The 22,442-nt window shown below is 35.3% G+C and overlaps 2 protein-coding genes across 2 annotated transcripts; one reads left to right on the top strand and one right to left on the bottom strand.

Moving 5' to 3' along the window:
• Window positions 1–1,281: 1,281 nt before the first annotated feature.
• On the top strand, window positions 1,282–9,738 carry LOC128531889 (endothelin receptor type B-like). Its single transcript, XM_053506071.1, has 8 exons — window positions 1,282–1,478; window positions 3,884–4,338; window positions 5,589–5,701; window positions 7,351–7,555; window positions 7,713–7,862; window positions 7,968–8,101; window positions 8,262–8,370; window positions 8,456–9,738. Exons 2-8 carry the CDS (start codon window positions 3,952–3,954, stop codon window positions 8,591–8,593), a joined length of 1,236 nt encoding a protein of 411 aa, XP_053362046.1. The 5' UTR covers window positions 1,282–1,478; window positions 3,884–3,951; the 3' UTR covers window positions 8,594–9,738.
• A 151-nt stretch (window positions 9,739–9,889) lies between these two features.
• On the bottom strand, window positions 9,890–19,792 carry polr1d (RNA polymerase I and III subunit D). Its single transcript, XM_053506072.1, has 5 exons — window positions 19,701–19,792; window positions 16,634–16,731; window positions 15,707–15,783; window positions 14,254–14,336; window positions 9,890–10,218 (listed from the first exon to the last, which is right to left on the bottom strand). Exons 1-5 carry the CDS (start codon window positions 19,740–19,742, stop codon window positions 10,171–10,173), a joined length of 348 nt encoding a protein of 115 aa, XP_053362047.1. The 5' UTR covers window positions 19,743–19,792; the 3' UTR covers window positions 9,890–10,170.
• Window positions 19,793–22,442: the final 2,650 nt, after the last annotated feature.

The raw sequence follows: 22,442 nt of genomic DNA, 5'->3' as shown, positions 1-22,442 counted from the left end.
AAGATGAGTTGATACTTACTCCATGGTTAAAAACTTTAACCACTTTTTTAAGATCTGAAGCTCTAAAAAAGAAATTTCAGATGTTTACAAATCTGTAATGTTTAATATGTAAGTTTGCATGCTCAAGCTTATTTATTCATTTATTTATTTATTAATTTATTTACAACAGATGCATAAATAAGTGTCCCGGAATTACTTGTAATCTCAACTTAAACTTGCATGGAATTTTATATAAGTCAAAAACTAAACAAATATGGGATTATTACAGAAATTTAGTTTTCATTTAATTATACTAGGTGGTCCAAAAGTCTGGATCCATTTCCTTTTGTGAAATTATTATATACATATATATATATTTTATTAATATTATTATTTCAGACCCAACGTGGAATGAACCTTTGAAATAAATGACAGAATATGGAATAGAACTTGACCTCATGTGTGTATGCATGAAAAAGTCTGCCAATTATTAGAACATTTGCTCATTGACCTGTGGAACCAGACTTTTGGGGCATTCTGTGTATTTGGGACCCTGAAGTTCTGTTATATACTGTACAAGGAGTTCCTGATTGTGTTGTTGTTTCGAAGACATGCCAGTGATGGCGATTAATATTACATAATATGAAAGTTGTTGATTATTAATTCAATTCAATTCAGTTTTATTTATATAGTGCTTTTAACAATGGCCATTGTCTCAAAGCAGTTTTACAGAAGAAAATAGGGAAATGATGCTATTGTGTAGTTATGAATTGTACAGTACATCATATATGGGGTGCTAGGAAACTCTTTTACTCTGGAATTGATTTCTGTCTGCAATGAGATCCTCTAGTATAGATAGGCAGGTAGACGGATGGACAGACAGACAGACAGACATAGATAGATAGATAGATAGATAGATAGATAGATAGATAGATAGATAGATAGATAGATAGATAGATAGATAGATACCGATAGATAGATAGATAGATAGATAGATAGATAGATAGATAGATAGATAGATAGATACCTGTAGATAGATAGATAGATAGATAGATGTGATTACTGACCAAAAGTTAATATAGTGCAATGCTAAGAACAAATAGACACAAGACATATAAAAAGAACAAAAATAAAGTATATACGTAACAAGTAGTTTAAAAAAGCCATAAATGAATAATACTAAAAGTGAAATGGAGTGAAAGTGTAACAGGGGGGTAAGAACCTCATCAGCTCTTCCCTTTGACTGAGCGCATATTTAACAGCAACACACGCACACACCGACACACGCGCGCGCGTACACACACACATTGAGCACTCCGAGAGAGAGAGTGTGTGTGAGAGAGAGAGAGAGGTCAGTGCGCGTGAGGACTCGCTGGATGAGACGCGGTAAGTGAGAGTACACAGCGACCGAGCGGTGAGAGCTACAGTAACACAGCTTGTGGATACACGGAAGCACACACTGCGTTAGGAGCGGAGAGCAGAAGCAACGTAGAAGGACGGTAAGGTTCAGTAATATGCGTTATGTTTAAAACTGTTTTTATTAGAAATGAACAAAACAGCAGCAGATAAAATAACCCTAAATCAACTTTTCGCGTTCTTATAAAATGTTCACTCAGACATGATTTTGGACTCGTGTAGCTTTCGCATTTTACTACAATAAGTGAAGTTTGGAAATTTAATTGTAAGTACTTCCATTTGACACCTTTACCACAAACATACCATTTTTGTATCTTTGTTCAACTTTAATATTTTACTTAAGTGGATTTTTTACCCTTAATGATGTAAGTATGTTGATAAATCTTTCCCCTCATGGATCAGACTCATTTCAGGTCGAATCTGGACATTTATTGATAAAAGTTAAACACTGTGTCTACGTCTAAAAAGCGTTTGTCCTTGTTTAACTTTTACATCTTAATATAATATCTATATTACTATTACTATACTATGTAACGTTTATTTACTTTCACTCAAAAATGATTTGGGCTTGTTTATGTTTATATTTTGTCTATTCTAATAAAATACATGGGCTTTTTATGTATATAATTCTACTTAATAAATCCAATCATAACAATTTATATTATATTATATTATACTAAAATTTATCATTACAAACTTATTGACCGGTATTTATGTTTTTACAACTTTTTCTTGAATGGAAATTCTGCCCTTAATTTAAATATGTTAAAATGTAATACATTAAAAAAATAAATAAAAAGAGGGTTGCTTTTTATGGATAATGTTCATTAATACTTGTTTTAAAAGTAGGGGTTTCAGACAAGATATACAGATTTTTACAAACAGACAGAACACTCAGTGCTAATGTAACAAAGGGACATATAATATTCATTAAGTCTACCGGTCTAATACCTATATATGTAGGTGCTTCTTTATTAAACTAACCAATAAGTCATACTACAAATATTAGTTTGTGATTAATAAAACCCAAAACAAAATCATTAATTATGCTTCCAATCACAATTCCCACTTTGTAAACCACTTCTTCCAAAAACTCAAGAATTATATAATTTAATTATTAAACTTTGACAACTTCAATGAAGGTAAATTACTTAACTTAAAATGGATGCACTTTTTCTTAAATGATTACTTTTACTGTGCTCTTTTAGTCAAGTGTGTGCACACTGACAATGAAAATTCACATGTGGTGATACAAAAGAGGGAATTAAAAATGCAACATTGCCCTGAGGGTGCTACGGGATGACTTAATCAAATGGCAAAAGTTAGCAATGCGGCTGTTGTGTTACATTTCTTTCTTGAAACATGTCAAATGTTGGTGTCAATATTAATCTGTGTCATGTCTGCTGAAGGTTATGCCCCTTGCCCTCCACCTCTGTTGCTGAGCTTCATACTCAGTACCCGTGGGGACTAATACACTGACTCCCTTGTATTGTTATGAAATTAATAGTAGTTTAATAGTATCCAGTAGCATCACTTACCACTATTTTAGACCTAGCCAGCTTGACTCTTCATATAGGTGATAGTGATGTACATTGTGTTTCACTTCTTAAATTAGTTTCTTTGTAGCAGGATAGTCTAATTTTTATTCAATTCTTCATATTACTGTTAATCTATTTTTGGCATGTTTTGCATGTACAATGTTAAGCACAACAAATAATTTTTAAATTAAATGTAAATGTCACATTATCCACAATATCTTATCATAATAATACTATCTACTGTCCAAATTCTTACAACCTATTTTAAGCATAAATCCACAATTACTAATTTGGCTTGCCAGTTTTCAAGTTGTCTCTCATATGCTTTAGTGGTTGATCAATCAAGCTATTCATACTGAGGGGGCACTCATGACTTCTAATGCCCCCAAGACTAGAAAAAGAAAGGACCTTTCTGTCTATTGTCCCACACCAGCTCTCCCAGCTCTTAGCAGCTAATATAATAATATATAGTGTCTGGAGGGGGAACTTTTATGGGACACAAAAGGGCAGAGCATGAAAAATTGTCACACTATGGCCACCTTTTTGGACTTTGGATATCTTTGTTTACAAGCAAATGGCAAAGGGAAAAAATGTCAGTAGTAAAAATGTAGTATTAGAGACATTACTCTAAACAGACTAGTGCACAGAATGACCATACTGAGTCCATAATCTTGTTTGAAAGCTGTCTGTTGTGTGTATGTTTACAGATAGGATATGATAGTAAAAGGTGGTGGTCCATTTCGATAAGATTAAAGAGTTTTTGTTCAGAAAACAGATCTGCTGCATGCCTTTATTTTGCTTTCTGTAATTTAGGATGTACTATGAATTGGAGAGATCCTGCTGGAACACATTTAGGTCCTCCAAAAGCAAATACTCTTCTTACCCCACTAAATGTGTGATGTCAAGAGCTGTTCTTTTGCATTGTCTTACACAATTTGGTTTTGGCACAGGTGCATTACAGACTTCCAAAAGGACTCGAAAACCTTCAAACACATCTTGTTCAGAGTTCCAACAGAGAATGAAGTCCGTTTGGCTGGTGATTGTGGTGCTGACAGGTTGCTGTTGGGCTTCCCGTTTCAGTCAAGACTCAACCCAAGTTCCCAATCAGGAAGAGAATACAGCCTGGAACGACTCCAGTGCAGAGCAATCTGGGTCACGGAACACACCCAACACCCCGATTCCACCCATGTGCGTCAGACCCAGTGAGATCAGGCACACGTTTAAGTACATAAACACTGTCATATCCTGCATGATTTTTGTGGTGGGCATCATCGGAAACTCAACACTGCTGCGCATCATCTACAAGAACAAGTGCATGAGGAATGGGCCAAATGTGCTCATTGGCAGCTTAGCTTTGGGAGATCTTCTCTACATTCTTATTGCCATCCCTATCAACGTCTTCAAGGTAGGATACAAGTGTTGTAGGAAAAAGAAAAAAGTCATGCCAACCTGATACTGTTTCAGTGGCATTCAGTTTGTAAATATTCATTTCAGCCTCATGTGAGGGGTCAAAATGAATAAGTAAAAGCTCTAATATACATAGGAGTTGCATTTAACATACAGGTTATTCTAAAACAAATTATATAGTCAATTTTTGGCTTATGGGATAAAGCTGGGTGGACATATACTATGTATACAGATTTCATCTCACGTCCCTGGAATGATAAATTAGTTCATTGTGTTTAGGAAACTTGGACAGCAAGTGAACTTAGGGCTCAGCCAAGTAGTACGTTTTAATAAGAAATTAGAACCAGATATCTCTGACATCATTTGGAAAATTATGTGCTTCATTCTTTACAGGATTTAGAACAGCCTTGTAAAAAGTCGCCAAAAAATTAATTAAGGAATATTTTTAAAATCTTGTTAAAGTATAGTTTATAATGGATAGACGACAACAGGATACAATGCAGTTAGAGGATAATAATTAATGGTTTATTCTGTTTATACCACATTTATTTCCCAATGATTGTAAATTTTGATTCAATCAAAGAACAGGTCATTGATTTTTATTGGAATATTACAAAATGTCCTAGATCCTATACTTTCTTGTACTTTTAAAAACACTTATTATTATATGTCCTGTCTATTGTCTACTATGGGTCAAGTTCATGTAGATGAGCTGTTAATATAAGATAATAAAATGTTAGAATGAGTGTGTTAATATAAAAATGCAGTCATAGGGCCGCTGTTAATTAAATCTAATTAAAGTTTCTGACTGCTTAGATTTGAAAATTATGATAGCATGTAATTGTTTATTTATGTAATAGAAACCTACAAACAAGTGGTTTAACACACACACTGACAAAGACAAAAATCTAATCTGGAAAAAGAAGAAAGGAAGTTCTTGTTATTTTGTAGAATGGCTTAAAAGCCAAGAGTTTAAAACTTTAGCTTTAAATTTACTTGAGAGGTATTAACTTCACGGTGGCGTAGTGGTTAGCAATGTCGCCTTGCACCTCCAGGTTCTGGGTTTGATTCCCATCTCTGTGTGCATGAAGTTTGCATGTTCTCCCCGTTAGGCTAATCGGTGTTCCCAAATTGTCCATAGTGTGTGAATGGAAGATATGAAGAATAATAATGTTCCTAATGTAATTCTTTAATCTGTCTGAGGTAACATACATAGGATGTTTAAAAAACATTATTTTTCTTCCTTAGCTTCTAGCAGAAGACTGGCCATTTGGTGTGTACATCTGCAAGCTCACGCCGTTTATTCAGAAGGCCTCAGTGGGCATCACAGTTCTTAGCCTGTGTGCCCTTAGTATTGACAGGTTAGTAAGAAAAGGCCCAGAAATATATATACTGTATATGGGCTTGTGACATTTTGTTCTTTTTAAATATTTTACTTGACTTATAAAATGCAAATAGCAGATTGTACCTCCAACACAAATGGGAGTAATACTAAATAGTAATACTAAGAAGTAATAATAATGTACTTTCAATTATAAATACTGAGACATATTGCACAGTAAGTAACTTGAAGGATAAATATGGTGAAGATCAAAAGAAACAAAGTGCTCAATTTTACCTTGAATTTAAAACAAACAACTTCTGACGCTTAAATCATTACAGTATCAATCTTGTGTATTCATGTATTGATTCAGGCAACTATCCAATTATGTTGCACCAGCACAATCCATAAAATCATACAGACAGGTAAAAAGTTTTAGCTAATGTAATATTAGCATGTTGAAAGAATGTAATTTAATCCTGGAATGTAACATGGTTGTTGGTGCCAGATAGGCTGATAAAATAATTTTTAAAAATGTGGATCTAGTATTTTACATACACGTTAATCTCAAGAACAGTCAGACAGTTCACTGGATTTAACTCTGGACAGCTGAAGATGGCTAATTAAAATAACCAGGAAATAAAATGTGTTGTATTTTTCCAGTCTTTAGCTGCATAGTTTCATAGCATCAGACTCATGTTCTTGGTTTAGAGAAGTGGAACTCAATGCTGACTTCTGCTGTTGTAGCCTGTCTACCTTATAGTTTGATCTGCATTCTAAGTTCCTTTTCTGCTCAGCATGTTTGCAAAGAGAGGTTATTTGAGTTACCAACACCCTCCTGTCGGCTCCAGCCATTTTGGCTGGCCTATGTCACCACAGAACTGGCATTCACTGAATACTTTTTGTTGTTTTTTGTGCCCGGCTGTGTAAACTTTGGATGTTGTATGCGAAAATTCCAGGAGCTTAGCAGTTTCTCAAATAACCAAACCAGCAAACATTTTTTTTTTTATATTCTGATGTTTAATGTGAACATTAACTGAAGCACTTGACCTGTATCAAGAGCTGAAGTTGGAGCAGTGTGTGGTGGGTATATAAAATGTCACAATGAAAAGAATTCTTTCAGCAAATATTCAAATTAGTTTTATTTGTATAGCGCTTTTAACAATTGTCATTGTCGCAAACAGTGTTGGGGGACGCTACTTTTTGAAGTAACTAATTACATTACAAAATTACTGTCTTTAAAAAGTTATCAGTTATCGCAATCGCATAGTTAAACCGTGTAGGTGAGATAGGGGTATACCAGCAGAAATAACAGAGGGGGGCAGGGCTTGTAGGATGACTTTCACACACACACAATAACAGGTTGGGAATGAATGCTGTCTGGCTCACAGATTACATAAATTGTCTGAATAACAATTACATTTTTGAAAAAATAACTAAATAACTGAGTACTTAAATGGCGGACCTAACGTGTTAGATTACTCGTTACATCAAAAAAGTAATCCAAGTACTTCCAGGTCCAGGTACTTGGTAACGCGTTACACCCAACACTGGTCGCACAGCAGCTTTACACAATTAAAATTATGGAAGTTTGTATGAAATATGAATGTTTATAAATAAAAAATGATAAGATCAAATACTTTGATCAAAGATCAAGTTGTATTAAATCATACATTGCTATCTGATCAGATATCACGCTGTGACCTCATGGAGCCGAGTGAAAGGAATGGGCATTCCGTTATGGAAAGCTGTGGAAGTAACACTCATCTGGCTACTGTCAGTGATCCTAGCAGTTCCTGAGGCTTTGGCCTTTGACATAATGGACATGTTTTACAGAGGCAAGAAACTGCGGGTGTGCTTGCTTCATCCTGTACAGACCACAGAGTTTCTGAAGGTACTACTACATTCCCTGTATTCAAACACAGATAAGACTTGATATATATTTAACCACAATTTCTGCCATGAACAGATTGTAATGGTATCTTTTTTTTTGTCTGTATTCAATTGCATTAATTATCTTCTGCATTAATTATCTTTTTTCTCTCTCAAAGTTTTATCAGGATATAAAGGACTGGTGGCTGTTTGGCTTTTACTTCTGTTTACCACTGGCTTGCACTGGTGTCTTCTACACCCTTATGTCATGTGAGATGCTGAAAAGGAAGAAAGGAATGCGCATTGCCCTTAACGATCATATGAAGCAGGTATTACCACATTTTGAGTCCTTTGAAATGTAATAAGAAATGCTAAATTTAGCCACCCATATTTTCATGTGATTTATTTATGCTTGTGTATTGTCCATTCTTCAGCGGCGGGAAGTGGCTAAAACTGTATTCTGCCTCGTGGTAATTTTTGCTCTCTGCTGGCTACCACTTCACCTCAGCCGCATACTGAAAAAGACTGTCTACAATCTGAATGACCCCAACCGCTGTGAGCTTCTAAGGTACAGGTGCTTCTTTTAACATTACTTGATCTTCTATGAGCTTATAGCCCAAATTTAGCCATGAAATACAGCTGAACATTTGAATGATCAGTTTAGCAGGTTTAATGATCTTCAGTGCAGTCCCAAAGCTTACTTCCTGTTCCCCTGTCTATGTTGCCAGCTTCCTTCTTGTGATGGACTATATCGGCATCAATATGGCTTCCCTCAATTCATGCATCAACCCTGTGGCTCTCTACTTTGTCAGTCAGAAGTTCAAAAATTGTTTCAAGGTATGGAAATGACCCTTGCATTGCATTTCACATGCATGAGCAGGTCATAAATCGCTAATTCTCTCTATTGCTTCTAATCTCTTAGTCCTGCCTTTGCTGTTGGTGCCAGAGGAATTCTTCAGCCATCGAGCAAGGCTCAGGAGTCCGCTGGAAAGGGTCAAGTCATGGTAATGGTCTTGATCGGTCCAGCTCACGGTCTAGTCAGAAGTACAGCTCCTCATAAATACTTCATCATACCTAAGGTTCCTGGGCTTTGCAGCCACCAGGTTTGGCCTCGGTACCACAAAATCAATTCCCATCATCCCTGAGGGCTCAAACTGCCATTTATTTTCAAGAGACTTCCACATTAAAACTATGGACCAGGACAATTGAGCAGAGTCACCAAATCACTTCTGTTCAAGAAGACTCCCAGCACAAAGAACACATTTACATGGTAATTCATAGACTGGATGAGTCTTGCACGTTATCTTAGTCACTTCTGGCCCATACAGGCTGGATCCTGGAGGTCTAAATATAGTATTGCCACTGGATGGCTCCAGTTTGGGGGCTTTAGGGGCCCATGATAAGACTGAAACTGCACTGGAGTGAGAGTAAAGCACTATGAGTTTTTGGTGTCCATTTTTACTTTAGACAGAACTTAAGAACTTCCATAAAACAAAAGGAATAATACATGCTTGTACTTTGCCAACTTGTAGCAGTGTGTAATACACTATTGGTAAATATGACATGTATTGTGTAAGCTTTATAGCAAACAAGAAAGATGATCATGCTTAGATTGCTCCTTCACATTTTCCAATGGTTCTAGTTTCTGTAAATGTTTATTCCACTCATCCCACTACAACCATTCATTCAAAACTGAAGATACACTGGTTATATATGCAGCTTAAATTTGTTCTTTAGTAAAAAAAGATATGTACATCTATGGCGATTTGTGACACACTTGCTGAAAAGAAGTCAGAGTAAGACACAAAACTCACCCAGTTTAAAAGCCAAATCTCTGGACTTGTAATGAAGCGGCATGAGAAATGCTTGTGTGCTTCTAGTAGCAGTTACTTTCATTTGTGTCAACTTTATGTGAACTTTGACCTGTGAATTCATGGACCTTTATGTTTACATTTACATTTATGATGTTACCGCTACAGTCTTTTCAAAATCACATGCCATAAGACTGCCTGTAACAGTAAGAGGAAGAAAAATAAATTTACTGTAGACAAATAGGAGAAAATTTGGTTGTGCATTTTGGTAATGACAGAGTGCAGCGTGATTGTGATGTCCATTGCATTAAATATATTCAATTAGTATACAGGCTATTATATACTACATTATCTTCATTAGTTCATTTTATTTTTCAAAATATAGGGTGTGTATATACATTTTTTTTATTCCATACTTATTTAATGTTTCCATATCAGCACTATTACAACTACTAATACTAGTCTCAATTAACTTGACACATGGCTTCATAGATCAACTGTTCTATTTTTTTCCCAAAAAAATTTGATATATTTTATTTTATCCATTGTGTATATTTTCATTCCTCATAGAAGGATTTTATTTTTTAATTATTAACAATGCTTTTATATTATACCTGCTTATTGTCATTTATTCTGCAATAAAAGATATCACACTACGTTGCCAGTGCTGTGGTTTGTTTGGAACAGCATGCTGTAAGAACCTGGTCATCACTGAACATACACCTGGAATTTGTGTGAATAAATCCTCAAAAGGAGTGGGTTTCCAGGCTTTCTACAAATATCAGTCCAGCATCAGATGCAGCGTTGCCAATTTACTTTGTCTGGTTTATTCCATGGCCTCTCCTTGCTGTTCTCTGAAGTCTTTCACTTTTGCCTGTTGAATCAAGCATTAGCAGAATTAATGAAAATGTTTGACACCAAAACCATTTACCTTACCTCATTAACAAACATACACTCACAGACATTGAACAGAGTTAAATCAATTTAGATTTTAATAAGTATATGAAAAATGAATTTTACCATAATTATTCTTTAACCCCCCCTCCCCAGATCATAACACTGCCATTGGAGTTTGTACAATGGCCACTATGCATGATGGGTGCATTGCTTCATGTGCTTCCCTTCTTACCCTGATGTACCATCACTCTAAAATAGGCTAAATTTGGACTAATCACATCACATTACTTTTTTCAAATGCTCCGAAGTCTCATCTTTATGCTCACTTACAAACTGAAGCACAATCCCCCCCCCCCAATGAGCCTCACCATTGAGGCCAAATACTTTGAGCTATTATCCCATTGGAGATGTAGTAATGCTTTTACTTTCACTATTAAACATTTGTAACTTTTTTTCCACTGACTCTAACAAAGATCAACACTATCCTTACAGATATTAAGAACACAGACAGTTAGTGACCCAAGTCCAGTGTTTGTTTGTTTTTTGGTTGATTCAGGCCAATAATTTGACCCCTCTAAAACAGCGACTGATGTTTTGGCCAGGCAATATAGTAAGTACATTAACATGGACAATAGTAATAGCAAACATAGGTCATGCATGCAAGTGTATAGGTCATGCAGCAGCAAAATGTCTGACTTACTCTTAGGACACTAAACGTTCAAATGCTTCAGAAAGAGCCCAGAAAAAATAATTGGCTCTGTCCTCTGAATGGGAGAGATATGCTCCCTCTTGTCAGACAGCACGAAACTAACCAATCACGGGTTCCGGTGTGCTGATGTATTTTCAGACATGTGTAAATGTTAGTGCCCCCTACTTTTAATTATATGTGCTTTTGCGAAGAAACATAATAAAAATCATCTGATCGTAGAGGGTCTTAGTATTAGGCAAATACAACCTCAGATGAACTTCTTTCTCCAAGCCAATGGCTGACAAAAACGAAGTCAAAATGTAGAAAACATGCTGTGCATGTACCCCCTTACTGCTTCCACAGGATTCAAGAGGGTAAGCTGCAGCTCTATTAGGGGTTTGGGTCATTGTCTTGTTGCACAATCTAATTTCAACCAAGCTTTAACTGTCAGACAGGTGGCCTCACCTTGATTTTTAACAAATATGGAACTGGGCATTAAGTAGTTGTGCCAGTTTGCTGGTCTGAAACATTCAGGTTTGTGTTAAAGCAAAGTCAAGATGGAAAGACAAACAATACTTTACAGGAGTAATTGCTGCTGAACATTAATCTGAGAAGAGTAATAAAATCATTTCTAAACAATATGAAGTTCATCATTCCACAGTAAAAAAGATTATTCACAAGTGGAAAGCATTTTTTTCCAGGAGTGGGTGTCCCATCACAATGCTCAGAAAAAAACAAAAAAAAAAAAAACAAGAGCTACATGTTAGACTGTACAGGCTTTACTGAGCATGTTGCATGTTAAAGTACATGACCGCACAATTCAAAGAAGCCTGCATGGTTTATTTGAAAGATTTGCCAGGAGAAAGCTTTTGTCTAAAAATTATTTGGAAGCACGACTGTGCTGAACAAAGCTTCTGGAGCAATGTCCTATAGACAATTACACCAAAGTGCAGTTGTTTGGACTTAATGCTCAGTTCCATATTTGTCAAAAATAGAGGTAAGGGCACCTGTCTAACAGTTAAAGCTTGGTTGAAATTGGGTCATGCAACAGAACAATGACCCAAAGCACACCAGTAACTCTACAACAGAATGGGTAAAAAATAAAAAACTCAAGGTTTTGGAATGGCCTAGTTAATGTCTAGACCTCAACCCAATTGAAATGCTGCGACAGGACCTTAAGATGGTTGTGCATATGCGAATGGCCAAAAACCTAAATTAACTGAAGCAATGTTGTAAAGAAAAATGGGGCTTTTCTTCCACAATATGTGAGAGACTGATAACATTATACAGAAACTTCAAGTTATTGTTGCTAAAGGTGGAATCATTGAAACATGGGTACGTAATATTTCCCATGATTTTTTTTCTGATACCCACTATGATCAGATGAATTTGTTCATATTTGTACACAAAAACACAATTAAAAGAGAAAAATATGAACTTTTACACATGACTGTACGTGGAAGATGACAAAAAGCACAAGTTAGAAATGAAGTTTCCAATTGTGGGAAATGTCAAATATCAAAATGGAGGCCCAATCCAAATCCCATCCACAGAGGCTCTACTCCATAACCATCACCACCAAGAGGACCCTCTGGCAATGTCCTGGTGCTAGACACCACAACACATCACAGAGGCCTTATGGAGTCAGACTGCACAAGAGGAACCCAAAACCTAGGTTTTAACATGGTAAGTGGTTTTAACGTGGTACCTGATAGGTATGTGTTCATATATATATATATATATATATATATATATATATATATACACTGTACAGTACTGTGCAAAAGTTTTCGGCAAGTGTGAAAAGTTCTGTAAAAACAATGCTTTCAAAAACAGCAGGGCTTATAGTTCATTTTTGTCAATTAATACTGGAACATTAAAATGAAATGGAAATAAACAGAAGAGAAATTAAAATCAAATTAGTATCTGGTGTGACCACCCTTTGCTGTCAAAACCAGAAGCGCCATCTGTTCTTCTAGGTACACTTGAATACAGTTTTTGAAGGAACTTGGCAGGTAGATTGCGCCATACATCTTTGAGAATTAACCACACATGATCTGTGGATGTGGGCTGACTGAAAACCTTGTCTCTTTATGGAAATTCAGATGGACTTGAGTATTCTAAGATCTCGGCTCTCTGGGATCAAACCGTCCCTGATGGTATTGCATTATGTTTAAATATCTGCTTGTATTTCTCAGCCTTGAGGACACCATTAATCCTGACCAAATCTCCAACTCCATTTACAAAAATGCCTCAAACATTCTTTGCAGTTGTCTGCAGACACTCATTATTGTACCGCTCTCCAGCACTTGCAACCTGCTTCCCGCTACAACCAAATATTTTAAACTTTTACTCATCAGTACAGAGAACCTGCTGTAATTTTTTGCACGTTTTCATGCATAGTTGAGTTGCTTAGCCGTGTTTCAGGCCATTGGTTCTCATTGGTTTTCCCCCTTATTTTGCTGATTGCCCCGCTGGACATTTGGAAAAACAGATAAAGTAAGCATGATGTGATCCGCTGACGGTTTCATCCGCTGCATTAAGTTTCCTTGGCCGACCACTTTATCTTACCGTCCTTCACGAAACATCAGTCTGCTTTGACTGAGTTTAGCTGTTCCTTAGCCAGTTTTAAGTCTCCTACACAGCTGTTTCTCTTCCAGTTAATGAATGTATTTTAGCCTATATATGTAATTGATGATCATTAGCACCTGATTGGTATAATTGGTTAATCATACAACTGACGCTAATCCTACAAAATGCTGGATTATGAAGCCAAAGGGTAGTCACGCCAAATATTGGTCTTGATTTAGATTTCTGTTCACTCACTTTAAATTTGCACAGTACTGTATATTCAAATACATATACACATTATATATATACACAGCATTTGGATGCCTGACCATTACACCCACACAGTTTGCTGAACATCCAGGGGGGGCGGGGCATTGAAAAACATTTTAAGAGGATCCAGAACTACTCGTAATTATCATTTAAACTTAAACGTCATGCCAATATTATCCTATTATCTAAATGAGAGACTTTTGTGTCCAAGAATGATAATAGTTTAGTGAGAATTGTGCACACTGAATACTCTAAAAATAAAGACACCCCCACGGATATCCGGAACAGGGACAATCTTTCGTCTAATCCAAAAACTACACCTCCGTTTCCAAAAAAGAACCTAAAGGACCAGCTGTGTTTGCAATTTGCTAATACTAACAGGAAACCCAGGAAAAGAGGTTGAGGGGTTTATCTGGGTGTTAGCAGGTGGCAGAGAGTTGAGGAAGAGGTGTGATGTGAGTGTGTGTTTAGGTTCGGCCTTACCTCGAATGTTTGCAGGACATGTTTAGAGACATCAGTGAGGTCATTCAAGCCCTTACGCAGGGGTTCGGTCGCTGGAAGATCTCCTGGGAAAATTAAGGAAAAATATATACAATGAAAACAGATAGGAGGCCAAGTAGCAACAAAAAAGTGTATTTGTATATGTGAAAAAAACTAATTATCTTGTTACAATGGCAACTGTCAGTGGGTGGAGTATATTGGACAGGACATTGGACCGACTCCATTTGTTGTTAACCTTTTTCTTTAAAAAAAATAAATGAAATCCTATTCCATTTGTTTTAAACTTTTTCTTTTTTTGTGTCGTGCTGTTTTGTTTTGTCATTTGTTATGTTCAATTCAATTCAATTTTATTTGTATAGCGCTTTTTTTGTTCTGGAAGCTCTGTCATTAAAACAAATTTCTTGTATGTGCAAGCGTACTTGGCAATAAAACTCTTTCTGATTCTGATGCACAATCTTTTCTCAATGTTGATGTGAAGAAGGAGGATTGTGATGGCTAGATGACTGGATTAGAGCTATTTTAAATTTTTTCAAAATAAAGAAATTTTTTTTTTTTAATTTAGAAAAACTGGTCACTAGCACTTTATAGTAATGCTTTAAAAAAAAATTGTTGTGGAGTCTTGTGTGTAGTTGAAATCAGTGACATCTCAGTGTAATTCAATTCAATTCAATTTTATTTGTATTTATAGTGTAATGTGTTTAAAAAAAATATAAAATAAAGAATTTCCTACAGTTGTTAGAATGACGTGTGAAACTTTAGTACTAAAACTGATCCTAACTGATTCTAACTGTATTAGAATATAACATAATATAATATCATGTCCACAAAATTAGAACAGAATTCATTCTTTGCATGCTGTTTTACAATAGCTTGTATGAAGGCATTTGTGTAGAAGTGGCAGAGCTCCTCCCCAGCACGTACACACAAACCACCAGACTCCAATTAACTCCTGGGCCAAAAAAATTATGGGGTAAAAGTAAAAAAGAAATAAATACAAGTCTTGTCATGGGTTTTAGGTTGTTAAGCCGAGAGGAGTAACAATGCATTAACTGACCCTGCTGATATGCCTTATTAAATTCTGCTTGTGGCAAATGAAATTAAATAAAAACTTTCAGTGCATTTTACAGCTGGAATTTTAGGTGTGTTTTGTATGTGTTTTTGTCAGTCAGTAATGCTGTGGTCTGGGACACGCAACACACAGATGTCTGGAACAAAGAAAAAATATCCCTTTCTAGAGAAGCTTTTGTTCTGTGTCTAACCTCATTAAGAACTAAGACTAATCGAATTAACATGAAATAAGCTTATCTCACGCTAAAGAAAGTTGAACTTAAGAAGTTTCTTAGAACATCAAAACAGGTCACTTGTACGGAATATGATAACCTACATAACACAGGGCACATTTTTTAGGAAATTTCCAAAGAAGTCCAAATCTCACCTCGTGTCTGTATGCGGAAGTTGATTTTGCTCTCAGATGGGTGTGTAATGCTGTAGCCACAGAACTCCACTTCAGGACTGTTGGACACACACACACACACACATATTACATTAACCTGTTGGGATAAACAGATTTTTTTACATGAGTATGACTTGATCATTACATAGACTACTGTAGCTGTTAGTAGCTGTTAGTTCGATACTATCTATTGAATCCAAATTTATATATTGAATAGTGTGTATATCAAAAGTCTGGAGACAGGTTTGGATTTATTTCCATTCTACATTCTTAAACAATATTTTGAAATATCACATATAGCATTAAGTAATTAAGTAACAACAAAAACAGGTAGTTGTCGATCCACGCATCAGACCGGGCAACATTTCAACATTTCATTCCAATCTTCCATTGTCTTCCATTTTGGTGAGCCCACATGAATTGTAGCTTGAGTTTCCTGTTCTTAGCTGACAGGAGCAGCATCTGGTGTGGTCATCTGTTGATGTAGCCCATCTGCTTTAAGGTTCTGTGTGTTGCCAGTTTAGAGATGCTCCTCGACATACCTCAGCTGTGAAAATCCCAGTAGATCAGCAGTTTCGGAAATACTTAGACCAGCACCAAGAAGCATGTTCAACATCACTTAAATGACCTTTTACCCCATCGTGATGTTCGGTTTAAACTTCGACAGTTTATCTTTACCATGTCTACAGGCATGAATGCATTGTGTTGCTCCCATGTGATTGGCTGATTAGATATTTGTGTTAACATGCAGTTGAACAGGTGCATCTAAGGAAGAGTTTTTTGATAAAGGAATAAATTAGGCATGTGCAAACCTAAGCTGACGTGAAAATGGCATTAACAATTATTCCCCTAAAAACAGCCCATGTTTCTATTAACCATGTCGAGTTACCAGTAGGAGCCATCTCTTACTTCTTCATGACCATGTATCTGAGTGAATTCCCCAGCGTGTGGTCCTCTTCATGTAGGACGAATGTCACACAGCCTTCATCAGCACCGTCTGCTTGGACCTATAAAAATATCAAACACAGGAACAGCAGCTTTGAGTAACTTTGACACGTTCCCCTCTAGAAAGAGATTCTGGGTACCTGTATCTACTGTACCAATGAATCATATTATGCTACAGGCTGTTGTCTTGATTTAAAAACTAACAAACAAAAAAATCTGACATGTCCTATCCCAGTTTTCAATAATTTGTGTCAAAGATTTTTATCTAAGTGGGTTTACTCCAAACTGTTGCCACAATGTTGGAAGCACACAGTTGTATTGCAATACAGTTGTACTTTGTATGCGCACCTCACATGACCTCTGTAACTATTCATTTTTGACAAGTATTTTTTTTACGTTGGAAATTTGTAATTTGTAAATTAAATATTTTTTAAAAGAAAATGCTTAAATAAAAAATTTAAAGATCAACCAAAGCTTATGGTTACCAGAAAATTAGTGCTAGAGTAACTCAGAAAATAATCTTTAGACTAATAAAGTCATTTAAAGCCCTGCGTTTAATAGTTAAATATTGCAGTTTACCTCGAGTTGTGGTGGTTAAACTGCAAAATTTAACTCTTACTGTATGTGGTTAACTCGAGTTGTGGTGGTATTGTAATCCATGATAAAGTTACTTTGTAGGAATAATTGAATTTCTAGTGATTCTAATGATCTTATAACCATTAAAACTTTGGCAAACTGCTAGTCAAAATACAGATACTTAATAATTGATAAAAGCTGATGTAGGCTCCAAATGACTGAGGACAATCAGCTGTTAATATACGGCAGGAAAGGTGGAGAAGTCAGAAAAGTCAGGGAAATCCATTGATCATGAGATATTCTCTGTTTAGGGACGGAAAGGTCTGTTGACACAGGACAGGAGGGGCAGCCTGAGTCAAAACTGAACAAAGATAAAGAATACATGTGGGGAGGGGGTGACAGATTAAAGCTATATTATCAAGGTTGTCAACTTTTATTTCGTTTTATCAGATTAAACAGGAAGGTCACATGGTTGTGGCCTGAGGGAAAGTCTCAATACTGAAAGTTTTGCTGAGCATGCATGTCCATTCTGAACGTTACCCAATTTACCCATCTAGGCTTTCTGCTCCTGAATGTTCCCAGTGTCGCAGCTGATCATGAACCTTCTTAGTCAATTGTCGAATCACCTTTAAGCCTGTTACAACTTGATAAAATATTTTTTGTTAAACACCTTAAATTGAAGCCGACAGTCTACACTTTAATCACATCTTAATTGTTTCATTTAAAAAATGTGGATGCTACACTAATGAACATTGGAGAAACACTAATGTACATACAGAGAAAATAAAAAGGTTTTGAATTTATAGGAAAAAAGTTATTATATACATTTAAAGGAGGCAATTTGATTAATATTGCAATTAAGTACGATTTTATAAATATCCTGGTGCGATATGAAATGTTTCGTCCTGATTTCCTGAGGTTTTTTTGTTTGTTTGTTTTTTTGTTGTTAACCTGCCTCAGGGTCTGTGTGCATAGAGTTTGCAAGTTCTCACCATGCTTGGTGTTTTTTTTTCCCCTGGTACTCTGGTTTTCTCCCACAGTTTAAAGACATATAGATTAGACTAACTGGGGTTCCCAAACTGCCCGTATTCTGTCAATGCATATGTGAATGACGACCAGAGGTCCTAGCACCAAAAAGGGAATACAGTAAATACATTAGTAATCACCACTGGCCTCCATGGCCCCTAGTTGGACTACAGAGGTACCTAGATGGATGAAAGGATGTTACAATTTTAGAATATTAAACATTTAAAGAAAAAATTTTTTTCTTTTGTTCAAGAGCTTCACAACTGAACAGAACATTCACTGAGTAGTTAAATGTGGACCATTCCTTAAAATATTAGCTTCCTGGCAATATTTAAATAATACAAACGAATTTCACAGCAAGTTCAGATCCTGAAAAAGTAATAAGTAAACAAATAAATTAGTAATGAAATAAATGAGTCAGATTCTAATATTAAACAACCCATTGGGGCAGTTGTATACACACTTTTTTGGTCCACTACTTTACAAGCCGGTTTTAGATGCACCTGTACACTCTATCAGCGCCCCCTAGTGAAGGAAAAAAAGATTGCAGTTATGTGATCTATTGCCTCCTCCAATTCAATCATACTGTGTTTCCTACTGTGTTGGAACTCGGAGCTCATAACTGTGTAGAAAACAGTCTTTTATGTTTTGTTTCTTTTTTTTTAATACTTAAAGCTAATAAAAAAAGCAACAAGCTAGCCATTTAACTCTAGCAAGTAATAAATTTAGCTTCATATTATGGAAGAATTCTCCAGGATCAGCACTTGGTTATGCTGTTAGGTCTTCCACCATGACAGTCTTCAAAACAGACAAATTTCTTGTTAATGAAAAAAAGAGAGAGAGAGAGAGAGAGGCCGGTGAGGGAATGTTTATAGCTGCTATAATGTAATAAGAACCAAATCAATTTGAATGTGTTTCACAACATAAAACGAACCTCTAAATATGATTTTGAAAAGCATGACTGCATGCTGTTATACCTGCGAAGCTTGAAACTACAATTCATTTATGCTCGTCACATACATACTGTACGTATATGCTTTTCAGAACAAATCACATCCTCCCATGGCATCAGACTGTCTGTCAAACACGTCCTTAACAAGTTTTGGTTAAAGAAAGATTTAATACAACCCAAAGACATCACACGGATATTAAGAAAAAGGTGTGCAGTTTATCGCACAAGCTTTTTATCTTTCATAAAGTGCATTATATTACGAACTTTAAAGTAAACAGTATGTGTAAAGTAAACAGTATGTGTAAAGTCTACAGTATGTGTACAGTGTGTGTACAGTGTGCTCGTGATTGTTTGCTGAAATTCTCCGTATTACATTGTATTTTTATTTACATCTCGCAAGAACTTTTAATGACCAGAAAATGCTTATTAGTATTATTAGAATGGAAGGTTACACGACAATCTATTTATTAAACTCACCATCTCCAATACCGGCTTCTTCTCTGTTTCAGTTCCAGCCATGCTTGTAACGCCAAAGATTTGGATTTAGTCGCTTAGAGATGACGTTTCGCGCGCGCCGCAGATTCATGACGTTTTTTGTTTTCCTTCCTCTGAGGGGTTCAATTACATGCGCGCTTCTAGTATACAGTGCCTTCTGCTTTGTTTTGTAAATTGGGAGGTATTCGTTTACTTCTCAGATGTTTTCCACCAACCAAGTCTTATTATGTCGGAAATTGATACAGACATATTTTTACACCCAACAATACTACTATTTGAAATAAAAATATATATATATTTTATACAGAAACAAATCATTTTTTATGATGAATGGGTATATAGAAATATCTGGTCAGTGCTGGATTGAATGGACTAGAGTGGCAATGTCCTAGAATAAAACTTTTTTACTTTAAAACTGTGATTTGCCTGTCATCCAAAACAGTTCTTTACTGTTGTTAATCCAATGACCTCAGGAATAAAAATGTTAATGAGTTGTTCCCTCTCTTATTCCAAAATTAATTCAGTTCCTCCCTCATTATATGTTGGTGTCACTGAAATAGAAAGTAAACTTTGCATTAAAAAATATATAGGACAAATTATCATCCAGTCATGTTGCCTCTGTCAAGTATTAAAAAATAAATTAAATATATATATAGTATAATTTAATATGTATATATATATATATATATATATATATATATATATATACACACACACACACACACACTACCGTTCAAAGTTTTAACTCCATGATGGTTCCTGGTTTTTATTTCTTTCTACGTTTTAAAGGAATGCTGAAGGCGTCTAAAAATGCATTAATCTCCTTTGAACAGTTAATAGTGAGATGTGTCTGCTACTTCTGCTCTGTAAAGACTTCATAGCGCCTCTAATCTGAGGTGCTGTTGATTTTTCAGGCTGATAACTCTAAATTAACTTCTCGTCTGCGGCAGAGGTAGGTTTTGGTCTCACCCTCCTGGGATGGCCTATTTAAAATTTATTCTTCTTCCCAAAGAGAAAAAAAACACACTTTAAAATATTAAATGACGTGTACCCTTCCAATAAATTGCTACATTTGAAATTTCATTTTAAAAATATGCCTTGTCATCTACTGTATGTAAGCACTCATCTGAAGATACAGAACATATATATATATATATATTTGTAATTATTCTCTTCCTTTTCGGAAAGCATTGCAGGACTGGCTGGTAGAAAAGGGTGTGGTAGATGATAATTTCACTCTCACTTTAAAAAATGTTATTTACGGGACAACCAAAGAGTGCTCTGTTTTGTGAGATTTGATTAATAAAAAATATTTTATTAGCAAAATCCTACATTGATATTTTAAATCTCCTCCTTTGTCTATTATATTTTAAAATGACATACAATGTTTCTCAGATGCCCTTGGTAAAATTAAAATGAAATGTTTTATATTTTATATGGATTTATGATATGTATATGTATAATATTTATTATAATATTGTATTAGGGCTGTTTTTCTCTGTTTTGAATATAAATAATGCCATTTTGTTGTGTATTTATCGACACACATTGCTCATCAAATTAATATTTATTAATAGTTTCGAAAATATTTGAAATACTCTATTTGCATAAAAGTTTACATAAGGCATTCTAGGCTAAACATTTCTGATTTATAAAAATTATGATGGATTTTCTTTATACTCACATACATACTTTAATTATTCATTAGCATTCGCATATAGTGATGCCCATAAAAGTCCAAATTCACAGATCTGATTGAAGTGGAGAAAAAGAGAACCTTTACAAAAAAAAAGAAGAGGAAATAATTTTTGGTTGCTGTCCCTGCCAATAAAAATACGTAACAGCATATTATAACCTGAAGAGCTAAAATCTGGAACTGAATTACAGAAAAGTTTAATTTGAGATATTGACTTAATGTGAATATTTTTCTCACGTTGCATTAATTAGTTTTTAAATTCTGTAATTGGCGGATATTTGATTAATTCATTTGTTTTACAAAATATAAATTTTATTTGTGTCTGCAAATGACTTGCATAAGCTATTTCAACTAGAAAGTGTAACCTGTATATAGAAGTGCAATAATGCATTAAAATATGATTTGAAGCCAATTAGCCAACAATTACATTAGTTAGTTTTCATAGGCCTAGTTTTACAAAAACTCAAGAGCATAACTAGACATAAACGTTCTTCTCAATATACAGAATTTTCATAAATACCAAATTTTATGTGTAAATGTCCCTTTTTTCCGTTTTTTCATGTTTTTAAATAAATCTGTTTAGGTTGCTAAATGAAGCCCAATGTTCTGATCAAATTACACTTTCAGACTACTAAGGTTGCTGATGAGGCAGGGATTACCCTGGTTGGGGTGCCAATCTATTGCAGGCATCAAACATACACGCACACACGCACACACTAACTCTATATCTTGGAGCACAAAATAAAACTATGGGACAAATCAGCATCTACTAAATTACATTTTTCACAGAGAGGTAAGACATTTTGGAAAATTCTATGCAGTTTCTTTTTTGAATAATGCAGTCTGTGAATAATTTTAAACTAAATAAGGCGGTGTCCAGAATTGATAGAATGTTAATTAATATCCTTTAAACTCTTCTGCGATGTTTCATCTGAAATTTTCACTCCTAGTTTTTAGACCCACTTTTCCTTAAGAAATTTAGTAGAAGGAAAATCGAAGGATTGTAGGAGATCATAAATTATTAATAA

The sequence above is a fragment of the Clarias gariepinus genome, chromosome 10 (genome assembly GCF_024256425.1).
Source record: "Clarias gariepinus isolate MV-2021 ecotype Netherlands chromosome 10, CGAR_prim_01v2, whole genome shotgun sequence".
Taxonomy (NCBI): domain Eukaryota; kingdom Metazoa; phylum Chordata; class Actinopteri; order Siluriformes; family Clariidae; genus Clarias; species Clarias gariepinus.
This window is presented reverse-complemented; position numbering and strand designations above follow the sequence as displayed.